At 39.6% G+C, this 16,959-nt stretch overlaps 1 protein-coding gene across 2 annotated transcripts in view; it reads right to left on the bottom strand.

Annotated features, from left to right (window-relative positions):
- Positions 1-15,715, bottom strand: part of LOC127880892 (cationic amino acid transporter 3-like) — a 35,322-nt gene extending 19,607 nt beyond the window's left edge. The window contains exon 1 of one of the 2 annotated variants that reach the window (XM_052428369.1): positions 15,266-15,715. In XM_052428369.1, the coding sequence (XP_052284329.1) occupies positions 15,266-15,274 (9 nt within the window). In that variant the 5' untranslated portion in view covers positions 15,275-15,715. Of the gene's footprint in view, positions 1-7,902; positions 8,518-15,265 lie in introns of those variants that run through there. The other variant, XM_052428368.1, reaches the window with a different exon arrangement.
- Positions 15,716-16,959: the final 1,244 nt, after the last annotated feature.

The raw sequence follows: 16,959 nt of genomic DNA, 5'->3' as shown, positions 1-16,959 counted from the left end.
TTTGAATTTAAACGAGGATTATTTTGCACCGACGTTTGTTGGTAAAACTATCAAACGGAATTCGGGCCGGGGATCAAGTAAACAACTATATGGACTTTATGTGACATTTTTAAACGTTAAAAAATTGTATGATTGACTCTGCAATTTTAAACATCATGACAGCTATGTCGTAATAATGGCGAAACTTGTGCGAACATGCCTATTTCATGAAGAATTTCATTAAAAATCTAATACGAAATCCATTTCCTGATACGATTCTTCGTATCATAATGAAATCAGAAGCAACATCGGTAATTTGTTTTTATTTTCAACAGTAGATTCACAAAGTGGATCTTTCAATCAAATTGAGAAAATGTTTCAAGACTGAGAGAAGGCTTTTACAAAATTGCTTTCAATACTTTCATTATGAAGCCATATCGTTGCGCTGAATTGTTTATGTACATAAAACATATACTTGTAGCGGTAAAGAGAAAATCATTGTACAATCAATTGTCTTTGTGAATACGTTGTGCAAACGCTCAAAGAGTGTACGTTTGTGAACGATTCAGATAAATGTTAAATACTCTCCATATTTACAATAACATGCGCGCAATGACATTTGTACTAAAGTATGTAAGACTGTTTTCTGCTGCTCAAATAATATCTGATGACTTGATGAATCGACCATTCAAACATGATCATTCAGAACAGGTGCAATTCCATTTTATTTATTTAAAAAAAACAACATCACTTGAAACCCTAGATGTTAACGTTAATTCTGAACTCTAAAAATGGTATGATGGTTCGCACAAAAAAGGAAGACACGCAATAGATTTGGATGGTAAAAGACCATCGTAATTGAAATTTAAAAAACGAAAATCAATAGCGGAGTCTTTCACATAAACGTATAAAAACAAGAACCATGTTAGAAATCAAACATCAAACGGGATACAAATTGTATCGGATTATTTTAAGTATATGAAAATAAATAATAAATATTGCACACTCTAGAGATCTACACAGCAATAGGTCGCCTATACAATGTACAGATTGCTTTCCCATACGTTTAAATTGTACTAAGAATATATTTAACATGTTATGTTATATTGGTTTGATATGCATTTCCGTGATAACTCAACCATCGAAGACATTATATAATTACTCTTAAAACAAAACACTATATATCTACAATAAATTCCGTATTCGGCCTACCGTTATGAATAATTTTCTTCGATTATCCACACGAAAACTGCTTCTAATACTCCCGAATCTTATCAGTCGTTATTATTCAATCTTTACAACCAAAATGCCAATCTTGCGATATATTCTTTAAAGCCTATTCCGTAATTTCGGCCCACAATCACTCTATTGATGTGATATCTTATTTATAAGAAGACCGCTGCGGAGTTATTGTATTGGAAATCGAGGATCCAATAAAACGCCAGGAAGACAAACCAACTCCGGCTGCTGAGGGAATCACTTTAGTTGTCAAAGAGCTACACAAGCGTTGGAAACGGTTTATGGTGCGGTAAATTCGGTGGCCCGCGCAGAATATGAAGCACACACTTTTGGGGGGAAAAACAACAAGCCCATATTGCAAAACATTGAAATTTTGATTAAAAAAAATAAATAAACTGGTGTTTATCGGCAAATTAACAGCGATTTTGATGTTTAATGTATAGATAAGCATATGCACCTGAATTATTTATTATTCGCGCATACCAATGATAAAAGTTGTTTTGTTCGCTAATAATAATTATAATAAGCACAATAACTTCGGTTTCATCAATATTTGTTAATTATTTGTACAACTGTCATGAGAGAAATATTGTACTGCGCTGGCGGTGTTTTTGTATGGCTCATGCGTAGTTTAACAACTCAATATGTATTCTTTGTCGAGATGGTATTTTCGTTGATATTGTGACTTTAAAAAATTTATAAAATAACACGGTATATTATGTTAATTTAATTGCCATTAATATCTATTTATATGCATTTTGTGGTGATATATATTTCTTATATAATCTGCACATTATAAAACATGCAATATTAAAATTACGTCATAATATATCACATAAAAACGCACACAAATATAAAGCACTAACGAACTAAAGTGATGACATAGCGTTTTGTACACAACCGTTATATAAGATGACACAAATTGTCAGTTAAAAAATGTACATAAAGCAAAAGTTTAAAAAATGAGATAGTTCGTGAAATGCTTGTCATGCATATAGAGATCCCATGTGTGTATCGAATTCACGACTCGGTGGTCACATGTAGAGCACAAACAGAAGAAAATTGCGCTTTCCTTCCCAGTTTGTGATATTCCGCTTTAACAACTCGTTCAGTTACCTAAATAAGAATAAGATAGTGTTACAAGTTTTATATTGTTTCTATCATTAAGTGTTGTCGAATAAACAGTGTAAGGAATTTATATGAACGCATTTGTGATTTAATTTCTTCGCCTTTGAAAGAGAGCTTCTTCGGCAATATTAAACTGATCATGTCAGTGTATAAAACATTGGCGTAAATTACTCTTAGAATGTCTGATACATTAATTTTGATGAGATATGCGCCAGTTATATGGCTAATAGAAAGAGATTAGGGACAGCATTTATTCCAAACAGACACACGTAACTTTTTTTAACATAACACATTTTTATATCTTTTTATGATGCCATAATTATCCGGACAATATGTTTTGGCATTTGCAAAATTTTAAATTTTAAATAAATGTTAAAAATTCGACAGATGTACTTCCAAAATAATACTTCCAACTAAATCTCCTTATACGATACGCAATAAATAATAAATTAACATTTTCACAGTACAAACTCGTACACCACCACAACCACAACGCCAAATGGCGTAATTACTTGGCACCCTTGCGTGGCATGGTATGATGAATCCAATCGTTCGTCCTTAAATGTGCCCGAAAATGATGATATGAATTCGTGGATCGTACTACTTTCGTATTCCTCGAGCGATCAATTGAAACTTTAACTATCTCATCCCAATGAAGTGTAGATGTGTAGGATGTTCAAAAAAAACTAAAAATTATGCTACAGCCATTCTAATATAAAAAAGTGCATAACCTCGGAAATTGTTAACGTAGTATTATATAAATTCCACTTGCATATATTAATATCATAAATATATGCATTCAATGCATACTTATTTGTACGTTGAAATGTGTAGTAATATTTCGTTAATAATATTGCAGTAATATTACAAATTAATGTATACAGACACACACTAAGTCCGAAAGAAAGATCCCTTGTGGAACCCAGTATTTTACCTCTATTTACTTCGTGTTCTGAATGAACACAACACCGAAACTGTTAAGTACAGTGTCACATTCATGTTCTTTTATCCGATTAATCTTTTAACCAGAATCTATCTATAATATACAAATAAAATGTATATATCAAACGATGATATTACAAATGACCAATGCACCAGAATACGTTTCGGCAGAAGAGTTATTGTAAATGTTCATTGCACTCCCTCTTAAAGGCAAATAACATACTAATTAAGTATCAAATAAAACCCTTCGATACCAACGAAGTTGCTCTCTTAACAAGAACATTAAATAAATGCAATAACGTTTTTATTGAAGAAAGTGTATCAGACTAATAATATTAAAGGGCGTTTGCCCTTGCATGATACGAAGATTATTTGAAAGTATTCAATACTGTGGCGATTAGTTAATGCCATCAACATGGTCCAATACTTGTGGCTGTGTGTCAGATGCTTTATGTTAATGTTTGGCGAAATAGAACGAATATTCTATAACGCAGCATTATTTCAGATAACTACCTATGAGATTTTATGCCTGCCCGTTTTTGAATAATGATGCGGAGATGTGTAACATTCATTGCATGCGACACACCATCCTGTGATGAAATGTCTGTGCCTTGTAAATTGAAAATCTCCCAATACATTACAGACTAATGATGGCGACAACATACTCCTTGCGACCAATTGTGACAACCGAATTGGAACATTGATCTTTGAGAAATAGAAGTCGACGATGCAAGCGACAAACCTGATTAACAGTATGAATATTAATGAGCAAGTCCGAATAAAAATGTATAGATGCTATAAGATTGTGTGGAGAACACTGAATATTGTGAGCGTATGTGCGGTTGAAGTTCTGACTAACAGACAGGTGTAACTTGAGCTCCCCTTACATACCGATTTGATTCAGATATAGAGCAATGATAATCGGTGTGCATTTTGACCGTCTGACCTCGACGTTTTACCTTAGTATTGAGGGTTTTCGTTCGGATTTCAAACACCCCGTCTCGTATGTAAAAGCACAATTGCATTGTTATCTTGATAAAATAACCAAATCTGTACAGACAGGTTATTTTTGTTTATTTATTTTTTAATACTAAACATGTTTCGACCATAGCCTTCATCTAGGATCAATGTAAATAAATACCAAAGAAGTGACGCCAGTGTCATACAGTTATGTTACGTCGTTTGGCGAAAAATACATAATAACTAGAGCTTTGTCACAGACGTGACGTATACCCCCACATGCTGAATTGACACAGAATATTTTGCATGCTGTGTTCACAAAACAAGAGAAGCTAATTTATGGCGATTTTTAAGAATAATTATGTCATTATCATTTATGGCCATTTTGACCTCTTGACTTCTTTTGCATGACACGCCATCCAATGACTGTGAACAAAATTAATGTACAGAGTCATTTTTAAATCTCACAAAGAATGACATAGTTATGGTCCGGAAAATCTCATTTATGGCCATTTTTTGGTTTTGAACTCCTCATGTGACCTTGACCTTGGAGATATCAACATAATTCTTTCGCATAAAACACCGTCCAATGATTGTGTACACATGTACCGAGAAGTTTTAAAATCTCACAATGAATGATATAGTTATAGCCCGGACAAGATTATGTATGGCCATTTTTGCCCTTTGAACTCAAAGTGTGACCTTGACCTTGGAGATATCGACGTAATTCTATCGCATGACACACCGTCCAATGATTGTGAACAAATGTACCGAGAAATTTTAAAATCTTACAATGAATGATTTAGTCAAGGCCCGTACAAGATCATTTATGGCCATTTTTGACCTTTTAACTCAAAGTGTGACCTTGACGTTGCAGATATCGACGTAATTCTTTCGCATAACACACCGTCCAATAATTGTGAACAAATGTACCAAGTAATTTTAAAATCTCACAATGAATTACATAGTTATGGCCCGGACATGATCATTATGGCCATTTTTGACCTTTGAACTCAAAGTGAGAACTTGACCTTGGAGATATCGACGTTATTCTTTCGCATGACACACCGTCCATTGTGGTGAACAAATGTGCCAAATGATTTTAAAATCTCACAATGAACAACATAGTTATGGCCCGGATAGGCTCATTTATGGCCGTTGTTGACCTTTGAACTCAACGTGTGACCTTGACATTGGAGATATCGACGTACTTCTTTCCTATGACACACCGTCCAATGATGGTGAACATATGTGCCAAATGATTGTACAATCTCACAATCAACGACATAGTTATGGCCCGGACAAGCTCATTTATGGCCATTTTTGACCTTTGAACTCAAAGTGTAACCTTTACCTTGGAGATATCGACGTAATTCTTTTGCATGACACACCGTCCAATGATGGTGAACAAATGTGCCAAATGATTTTAAAGTCTCACAATAAATGACAAAGTTATGGCCCGGACAAGCTCATTTATGGGCAATTCCAAGTGTGACCTTGACCTTGGAGATATCGACGTACTTCTTTCGCATGACACACCGTCACATGATGGTGAACAAATGTACCATGTCATTTAAAAATCTAAGTGTGACCTTGACCTTGGAGATATCGACGTACTTCTTTCGCATGACACACCGCCCCATAATGATGAACAAAATTAATGTACCAAGTCATTTTAAAATCTAACGATAAATGACTTAGTTATGGTCCGTACAAACTTTCGGTTTAAAACGCACTAAGTGACCCTGTGACTTAGTTTTTGACCCGGCCTGACCCATATTCAAACTTAACCTAGACATCATCTAGATACAACTTCTGACCGAGATTAGTGAAGATCGGATGAAATTTTCGGGACAGACAGACCGACCGACAAAGTGGCTCCTATATAGCCCCCGTTACCAATGGTAATGGGGGTATAGAGAATACTATGTTAGTGTGATTGTGTACTTAAGTTGATCCCACGAGTGAAGAAAGGTTTACATGGCGAGGCTTGCCGAGCCTTGTAAGCCTTTCTGAGACGAGTGAGATAAACTTTAGTGCACAATCACACTAACATAGTATTCTATTTATCCTACTATATATTTTTATTTAAGTTATTCCTGATGCAATTAAAATAGTAGTCTTAAATTGAATTAAATTTACTGAATCTAACAATGCGTAGTAATATTCATTGTGATCTTTCCCGTTTACGGAACTCGAAATAGTCCTTAAGAATTCCACGCAAAAGAAGAGAAACGAGACAAAATATCGCTATACTCCTCGATTCAATTTTAATCAGCGTTCCAAATGTAAGACACTCAAGTAGAACACAGACGGTTGTGTTCAAACTACAATTCTTGTTTAACCACTGTAAAATACCAAAAACAAACATGGCTGCCATTTTGAAATTTACAAAATGTGTAGACTGTGGTAAATTTACTGGTGTGTAACCGGAACAGTACGGCGGAGGCTAATCGATTGACCGGAAACAAATGCAGATAATCGACAGTCATACTGCAGCCATATTACTAGACGGACGTCTACTTTTGTATCGTTTATCATCCTATGTGTTGTGTGTCTACGTTCCTGGCCTGAGGGATCTTGGAACAGATACATCTCTATTTTCAGGTAAGTACTATCAGTATTTACTTCACTGGCGCTGCGAGCAATAATTTTTGCAACTTTCGCAGTTCCAAAAATTGAACCTTTGCGGGAACATACCCGCCTTTGTGGTTTGATTTTATAATTGTTTCCGCTGTGGTATGACTCATTTTGTTGTCAAGATTGTGCAGAAACTGCACAATGGTGACGTTTAGTTTTGCATTTTATGAAAGTGCAACAATATTTTGATATTTGTGATATTTTTGTTATTTAGGCTTTCGCGGAAAATTGTCCGTCCATCTTGTTAATCTTTAGTTTATCTGAAAGTTTGAAGATTTATTCTTTTGAGACGTATTTTCATTAGAATTATTGATATTTTACTGGGAGTTTTTTAATTTCCCGGATTTAACAACCATCTATAAATAGCTCGGGATACCCCATGTTTCTTTGGTTGTTGCCATGAGCTAACCGGAAACGGAAATCGTTCCATTGTTTACTTTCCGGTGATTGGAATTCCAGCAATTGCATCTATTGTTCATTGATATTTAGTGTAACTTATAATTGTAATTAGTTGCGCTAGTTGATATTAGAGTGCAATAGCAATTGCAGTTTATTTCAACCTGTATTTTTTTTAAACAAAAGATAAATACTTAGGAAATAGTGTCATTTTCATTTCATTGTAAGAATATTACAAATATTGTCAACTTGCTTTATTGCTTCATCACATATTAGTATCATTACTGGTGTATGCATAGTTGAAACTGTAAATTTTCTGAGCGACTGGATATATTACAAGCATATTTTGGTTTACCGTAAAGCTTTCTACTTCCTAAAGAGCGCACCTGTAGCAATACCGTATTTTCTCTAAAGCAATTAGTAAATTATTTAGTACAGTAAACCAAATACACTGAAAAATATTTCAGTTTCTTTTCAAGCTAGTGCTATCAGGTTGATTAAAAACTTTGCCATTAATTGTTTTTGGAGAAAAATCATTTAATGTCTTTGTTTCTACATTAGTTGTGTTCTAGCCTAGCCTAGCCAGTGCACGAGTTCCTGCACCCGGAGGTATCTGACCTTGAGGGTACAGAGGAGACGTGCATTGCGGTCGGGCAGTCGCAGTGAGCGAGGGACTATCGGTTCTCCGGCATCGCTGGGGATCGCGCAGTCGCAGTGAGCAGAGGGACTATCGGTTCTCCGGCATCGCTGGGGATTGCGCATAACCTGCATCATACTTTACCGGCAGTGTCTGGTTGAGTTGAGGTTATAGGTATAAACCCAATCCATGTCCTGTAATAGTTGCCTATTATCCTGAAGTCAGTAAAAGAATTGCATACCAGTAAATACTATACATACTGGGTCTCTATCAATACTGAGAGTTATCTACGGCTATAATACCCGGCATTAAATACTGGGTGTTATATTTTTGATACATACATTTTTGGTGTTATGGCCATTTGTTTTATTACATTTATGTCTATTTGATACCATTTTTGTGTGTCCATTTTAATCAGGTTGAGAAAAAGATTTACTATTTAGTATTGTTGCGTGATTGAAACCTAGTCCCTTCAACAATTTAATATCATTACACTGGAGTCATTTAGATAACCACACACTATTGAACAATATTTATACTTGGTCCTATTAATAATCACAATCACTAAAGAACAAACACCCGGTACCAAATACTGGGTGTTACATTTTCTAGTATATGTTATTTGAGTTGTGATGGCCATTAATTTATTTTATTACACTTGTGCTCATTTGCTCCCATTTTTGATTGGGTGGAGAAAGAGTATTTATTGATTGTATGGTGGGGTGTGAGTGTGATAAATATTAAAATTAAAGTTTTTGTGAGCCAGGAATAGTTAGATTAATACTTGTTTGTATTAGTTTCACATATCATTGCATTTAAATTGCAAATAAGTGTGTGTGTTGTACTTTATGTGAAATACTTATACTAGACTTGGTCAGTAAATTGACATTAAGTGACAGACCATGGCTGAGAGAACTATTGATTTAGGTTCAGCTTATTTTGAGGAAATGAAACCGTTGCAGCAAATTGTACAAACACCATTTCCTCATCAGTACCCGTCAGTGCAACCAACTCAAGTACAGACACGATCAATTTCACAATCACAACAACCATTTCCTTACCAGTACCCATCTGTGCAACCAACTGGTCCGTACCCACAAATCCAACAGCCACACCCTGGGCAACCAATGCAGTTCCCACCATGGCTGCAAGGACCGCCACAAATTGCATTTACATACATGCGGTACCCTTATCCACATTGGTATCCGGCCCAGGGACAGTTCCTGCCCTTCACCAGTATGCAGGGGCACCAAGGAATTGGAGTACAAGCTGGTGTAGCAAACCAGGGATTTGCACCGGCAGGCACAAATGTTCAACCGGCAGCTCTGGGCGAAATGGTTCCAGAAAATAATGCTGGTAGAAATCAATCACAGTTATTGTTAGAAGACGAGATCAAAGAGGGTGACCTCCCACTCGCAGAGAGCACGCCGAAAACAAAAGCAGTCCCTGAAGACAGTAACAAGTTCAGCAGTTTTCATTCGCCTGGCTATGTTACGGCTAACCAGTCTGTGGAAGTCAGCCCCGGCCAGAGTACCTGTGAAGCAGCAGATTGATATACCTGTTCATTCACCCAACAATCAGACAAGGGCAGGTAATGTCACGTCTCAGGCCTCTGGTTCCAGCACTTCATCCATCAGCCCTGCGACAAACAAGGGCTCATTCCGCACCAACATGAGCTTCAGTCACATGCAGGACAGCCTCTCATCTGATCTACAGTCAGAGATGAATAAGATTGGGATGGGACCTGAACAACGTCTCTAAGAGGGACCTGATGGCCGTATACAAAGAAGTGGTACAAGAACGAGATAAGTTAAAGTCGACGATGATTCAGTGTCAAGACCGAGCTTCCCGACGTTTCTCGGAGATGAAAAAAACAGATAGCCATGGAACAGCAGGCAAAGACAGACCTGGTGGTAAGAGTCAACCAGAAAATAGAGGACAAAGTAGAGATTATAGAACTCCTGAAAGAGAGCAAAGAACAGCAGACGGCTATGCTCACCGATAAAGCACGCGTTGACCAAGAATTGAGGGAGCTGCAAGCCCAGTTTCAAAAACTGCAGAGTTCCCTCGAGAGTAAATTACAGCAGCAGGTACAACAGGCACGGGGGATGATAGAACAGTTAAAGAAAGACAGACAGATAACTATTGCAGAGATGAAGCAGCAAGTGCATGAGGAGATGGAGAGAAAAGATGGAGAAATCTTAAGATCAAGGTCACAGGCACAATCACTTGGTCACGAAAACATGCAGCTGAAGAAATGAATTGAACGGTTGGAGACAGACAGACAAATAGCCATCGCAGAGGCGAAGCAGCAAGTTCATGAAGAGAACTAGAGAAAAGAGGGAGAAATCTTAAGATTAAGGTCAGAGGCACAGTCACTCGGTCAGGAGAACACTCAACTGAAGGAACGCATTGAAAAGTTGGAGAAAGCCCGTTCAAAACAGTTGGCGAAAGCTCGTGCAATCTTCAAGCGTTTGAAAGCAGAGAAGTCTGAGGCGATTTCTAAGAGGGAGTCGAGACTGAAGGAGTATGAGAACAAAATGAAAGTGGAGAAGGAGAACCTGGAAAAGTAGGGCAATGACTTCCAGAATAAGGAACGAGAAAATAACCAACTGCAAACGAGACTGCCACAAAGTGAGGAAAATTACAGAAAGATGAATGAACAACACAACCACACAATTCTGGAGAGAAGAGAGTTGGACATGTTGGTTCATCAGATGCAGGTTGAAGCCGATAGACAGAAGGAGGAATACGAGAGACCGGTAGATGAAGCTGGTCACATGTCAGATGCTAGTCTTGCCCAGTTGGCTGCGTACCATGATAAATACGAAGCTGAGATCCTGACCCAGCATCAGACCAGTTTGCAGGAGAAGGCTGAAGAACATGCAGCAGACCATCAGGAGGTAGTCAGTGGATACAAGGCTCAGACAAAGGCTGCTTGTGAAGACCAAGCGAGGGTCAGTGAGTCAGCCAGTCAGGCCACTGAGTAACAGAAGGCTCCGGAAGGGGGACAAGTGCAGATGGACAAACTCATCATCACACTGAACACTCCCAGAGAAGACTTATTTCTTAAAGAGCAAATTAGCATGGTGTTCGAGACAAAGATGGTTCATCATAGGGCAGGTGCAAAGAATGGCAATCATGATGTTTTGGCCAGGAAAACCATCGTGGGTGAGTGTAACGAGTATCACCTGGATCTTGATTTGGAGGACGTACATGATGTGATCCTCTTAACAAAAGCATGGGATAAAGGACATGACAAGACTAGGGAAGTATGGGATCCGGGTATAGTCAATACGGAGGAGGGTATGAACAAGGTGGGTGATCCGGTCTATATGCTGGATACTTCAAACTAGAAAGCGAAATAACACAAACTATCTGTGGGTGATCCGGGCTATATGCTGGATATCGCGCACTAGAGAGTGAAATAATACAAACTATCGGTTAAATGGGACGGACCGGGAATGGTGACACGGCTAATATCTCCTTATCTGTACATCATAATGCATAAGAATGTGGTCAAAATTAATCCCCAAAAGGGGCAAGTTAAGAAATTGACCGACTGACTGGACAATTAGGTGTTGACAGTGATGAAACCTTATATTGTATGTGTGTAGACAGCCAGATGACAGTTTTATGACCAAGTGCGATTGGTGAGATATTTGGTTTCATGGGAGATGTGTCAATGTGAGTGAGGAGGAAGGTGTGAGGATGAAGTGTCCAAATTGCGTAAAAATGTAACTCACACTTTGGGCTGAAATACTTGAAAAAGTGGTTATTTGTTTTAGCATGTCTGACTCCGGCTCGGCAACTGATAGTCCTAAAAGAGGGTGGAGGGAGTATATGGAGAAGACTGCCCGGGTGGTACAGGAGATAGAACAGGCTAACGCAGAAGGCCGACTCCAGTATGGCATGGCAAGAGAGCTGGTGTATGCCATGGGCAAAGTCCACTCCTCAAGGTTGGAGCAAGACAAGCGTCATGAGCTACTGAAAGGGCAATATGATATTGCAGTGAAGCAGCAGAAGTACCGTTTTGTTGCTGATCTACGCTACAGAGCGGATGTCATATGCTCGACGGAATTTGTTTCGAAGGCATTCGGCAAACCTGCGGCCAAGAAAAAGGGTCTAGGATTGTCACTGAATGCACGTCCAAGAGGTGGTAAGGTGTTGCAGACAGCTGGACGGCTGAGTACCTTCTCGGGTCTACAGTCCGGGTTTCCAGCCTTACCCGCTACGGCATTAAAAGTCCCGGCAACTGTTTCGCTGGGAGAGATCAAGATAGAGAAGGCTTCTGGGGACGACGAAGTGCTGCCCATGGAAACCGAAGTCCTTTCGGTTATAGCGCAGGAAGAAGATGACCCGTCAACTTCTTCTGTCTTCACTGCGTTGGACGAAGTGGGACAGTTCTCCGTCGTTGATGAAGTGGGGCAGTGTGAAGACACCCCACTGATCAAGACAGAAGTAATTTCTGTTTCAAGCGACTCTGATACAGGAGGACGTGCTCCGGTGGAAGGGACCCCGACCTTGGTTGGAGTCTCTAATACTGGGGTAACTAGGGTCCCGGTCGAGGCTGGGAACCTGGCACCATGTGTAATCTCAACACAGGTGTTTACCAATAGTTCCTATGTTGCGAGGGAGCCACGGAAAAGGAGTCATCAAATGAGGGAGGAACCAGTAGAACCAACATCAGCTTTGCGAGAGTGCATTCCGGCAAGGAAAGTACTAAAACCATCGGTGTTGACCAGACTAGGAAGTCGTATGGAACAGACCACGCTAGAGAAACGTACGTCCCGTTGTCCGTTGATGGGATGTACATCAGAGTCTCGCCATTTAAGCCGACATGTCTACTTGAGGCACCTTCTTGAGCGATTTCAGCTAGGTAATTTGGCAGATCCGGCTTGGCAGGTAGCTCGGTTGCGAGGGCTTAGATGGCTCGCTCTACAGCTCGTCGAAGACGATAGGCTTGGTATCCTGCTAGACTTTGCCCAGAATCATGATTTGGGAATCAACGCGGAAGTATCTCTATCTGAAGTAGATAGACAGCGGTTGTCTGAGTTCGCCCGTCAATCAGGATGGCCGGAAGTGGACTTCGACATTCAACGTCTGAACTCGCAGGCTCTTCTTGCCCATTGGCGTGTCCTTGTTGGTCTGCTGAAACACATTCCAAGGGATCGACAAGTTTACTTCTTCAACCTGGACAATCAGGGTACCTCTAGTACCGCCCCGGCTGTGGCTGGGTTACATGTTCAAATACCCGACGTGGAGCATCAAAGTACCCCGACACCCCCGGTTGTGGCGGTGACTGAACCTGCAGGAAGTGGAACGGCTCATGCTGTTTCTAAAGTACGGAACATGTCTGTCAGGGAGTATCTGGTAGTATCTTGACAGGCAAACCTCTCGTTGGCTAGGGGGAACACTTCCCAGGCGCCAGTGCGACCAGTAACGACCAGGATTTCGGCCTTCGATTCCCATTTTCACCTGGACCGGTCTCTAGTGAAGATGGGTATGCCATATTACTCTGATATCTGGACAGTTCTGGATGCAGATGTAGGGATCATACCCCAAGTTGAAGTGGATGCGGTAGGAGGTGTCTTGATCTATTGTGACCACGAGACCTACCCGACATCTTTCCCGGCTCAGGCTAGGTTTGGTGTCGCGGTAGGATTACATCCCCGGAAAGCGGCAAGATTCAACCCTGAGCTCTACCGTCATTTAAAGCAGCTCCTGAGGAATGAACGAGTAGTGGCACTGGGAGAAGTTGGGTTGGACCGAACCGAGCCAGCAGATACTTGGGGGTTACAGGAGGAAGTTCTGACAAGGATACTAGAGTTGTCATCCCCTTGTCAACCAATCATCCTTCGTATTCGAGATGGGGAGGATCGGCAGTCCGGAGTGCTCTATCTGGAATGTCTTGAATTGTTAAAGCCCAATGTTGCTCGGACGCAGAAAGTGGTGCTGCATTGTTTCACCGGCGCGCAAGAGGTAGTGGTCAGCTGGTGTAAGGCATTCCCTAATTGTTTCTTCAGTTACTCAGGACAAGCCCGGCTTTTCACGGAGGCGCAGAAACAAGCAGTCCGGAGGGTCCCGGTGAACAGGCTGTTGATAGAAACTGACTCACCATACTTTCGACCAGCTGGGGCTCGGATGTGCACTCCATCCTTTTTAGGGGACGTCGCCAACGTTATTGCGTCATATCGGGATAGCGAGGTCAGGGACGTGTGCCAGCTAACCTTGAGGAATTCCACTCAACTGTTTGGGCTAGAAAAAGCATAATGTAATATGACATTTTTTTGGCCAATTATCGAATTTTGAATATGGAGTTTTAATATTTTAATGTTTAGGACATTAATTTAAACAGAAAGGAAACACAACTGAAGTGTATAGACAATGAATGGAAGTGAAAGTTTGGAAAAACTCCGTTGTTAAATATAAGTTTAAAGAAAAACTATATGCTGGGCACAGTTTATTCCTCTAGTCTGTTCTAGTGGACAATTAATGGAGCATTGCAGAATTGAATACAATATAAAGTATCACCAGGGCCCGGAACTTTAGTGTAGGCCAAATTTTTGATGAAGTAACACGTTATCAAGACTGAAAAGGATTCTATGTCTCTTTCCCGTTGGATAAAATGGGGGGGAGTGTGGTAAATTTACTGGTGTGTAACCGGAACAGTACGGCGGAGGCTAATCGATTTACCGGAAACCAATGCAGATACGACAGTCATACTGCAGCCATATTACTAGACGGACGTCTACTTTTGTATCGTTTATCATCCTATGTGTTGTGTGTCTACGTTCCTGGCCTGAGGGATCTTGGAACAGATACATCTCTATTTTCAGGTAAGTACTACCAGTATTTACTTCAAGACACATGCGTGAAGCATGATTCAGCATTTATACCCGCCGATATTGTTAATTTTAGTCTGTAAACAACTCTTCTTTTTACACACTTTTAACTTACTGACATACAAAGTAAAACATCTACTGGTTATTGTTCTACTCACCGAAGTTGTGTAATAACCATGTTTATTTTCGTAAAGTTTAATTTGCTTCCATGACGAGTTAAAATTCTGAACACATTTCTTCATCGCAATCCATCTTTTCCATTTTAAAGCACTGAATGTAAGCAGGCAATTCTTTGTGGATAGACATTCTTTGATCGACTGACAAAGGAACGACTTATTCATCAAAGAAATACCAATTTAATTCAATATCGATTTCCTTCAAAAAGTTAAAGAACAATTCACTGACACTTTTCTTAAATTTAATCCATCAATTGTTCAACAAAACATCGCGTTATTCGAGTACATTCGACATTTTAACGAAATCGAAAATGGAGTCTCACCAGTTTCATTCCAGTTTTATATCCCAACACTGTTATTCACATTCATAATATGATAATAATCCATCGTAAACACACACAATAATCGTTCGATGCTTAAAAAATATTTGTTAAATTAAAACCCTCCAAGTCCGAATTCATGTTGTCCTTAAATCCAAAGCGTCTAGCTAGTTTCGTCATTTAAATTACGTCACACGAGATACGTCATAAATTGCGTAATCCATTGAATGAAAATAAAAGTACGGAAAGCTGGTTCTTCATAAATTTTAGTGAAGAACCAAAATAGTATTATAGTATGACTCAAAACCTGTGCCCATCTATAATTTAGTATAACAGTAAGATATATATTATAGACGTTAATACACGGCTGAGCCGGGCCGGGCAGTGATAATCGGCCCCAGGTCGCAAACAAGGGTTATGCCACCTGCGGGCCGATTATCACTGCTCGGCCCATTTCAGCCGTGTATTATCCTCTAAATAATCCATCGTAAGCACACACACACTCGTTAACTCGTTAAACGACTGCGTACCCAATGACCTGAATGACGCAATCAGGGGTGAAAGGCCAAAAAAGTAGTCCCTATATACATGTTCTAAAAATAACCGTGGAGAAAACCTTATCTAAAAATAACCGTGGAGAAAACCTTATCTTTTTTTATGAGTCGTATTTGTTCTATAAATCATTTAGCTGTAGGATAAATAAATATATAACACAATATATATAACACATACTATTGCATTGAATATATGAAAGAGCGAATAGGAAGGGCAAGGACAGCGTTCCTACAACTAAAGAATGTCTGGACCTCATTGGACCTGACTCTACAAATCAAAGTCTGAATAACGTAATTTGTTTAAGTAAAGCGCCAAGTCAGATCTACTTTAGGGAGCTCAAAACTAAATGACCAACTTAGTTACAAATTACATACTTTCATAAATTCATGTCTGCGAAAGATACTCAAATCCGCTTTATAAAATAAGCAACCAGGACATGTCGCTGAGAGCATACATTCAAGCAACAAGTAGCTGTTGAAAATGGATAGGAAAAGTGCTCCTAAAGCCACTCTTAAACATAACTAGAGAAGCGCTCACCGGGAACCCATAAGGCAAAAGAAACAGAGGACGGACTAGAAAGACTTAGTGACGAGATCTGGAGGCTGACACCAAGTGGTTGGGATACAAGTGGAGACAACTGAAGCAAAAAGACCAGGATGGAGCCGCTTGGGGACCTACTTTCTGCGGCCTATGCATAGGGAGTGGGGTGTAGAAAGCGTACTAAGCGTTTATGTAGGCGTGTTCTGGTTGCAAACCCTTATGACCATTTAAGGGCTCTACGAATGTTTTGCAGATCGTATAGTAAACACGTGTTTGGGGAAGAAGGTCTGTAACAGAATCCTTCATAAAATGTGTATTAACACACAAGTCTAAGAATCACATGAAAATTATGTTTCAATCTAATTATATCATTCACAACGTATCATCATCGCGCTCCACGAAACCAGGCTTAATTCATGTGCATTAAATGCAATCGTCGTCCAGATTAGCCTGAGCAGCTAACACCGGCTTATCGAAACAAATCGTTCCATCTAGACCGAATTGTTTGTTTATAACTGACTTCTTTTAAATGAAATATTCCCAAAGGTCGTCCCTGATTAGCCTGTGCAGATTACACAGGCTAGTCTGGAACCACACTTTAC

The sequence above is a fragment of the Dreissena polymorpha genome, chromosome 5 (assembly GCF_020536995.1).
Source record: "Dreissena polymorpha isolate Duluth1 chromosome 5, UMN_Dpol_1.0, whole genome shotgun sequence".
Classification (NCBI taxonomy): Eukaryota; Metazoa; Mollusca; class Bivalvia; order Myida; family Dreissenidae; genus Dreissena; species Dreissena polymorpha.
The sequence above is the reverse complement of the archived record's forward strand: the minus strand, read 5'-3'. Positions and strand labels throughout refer to the sequence as shown.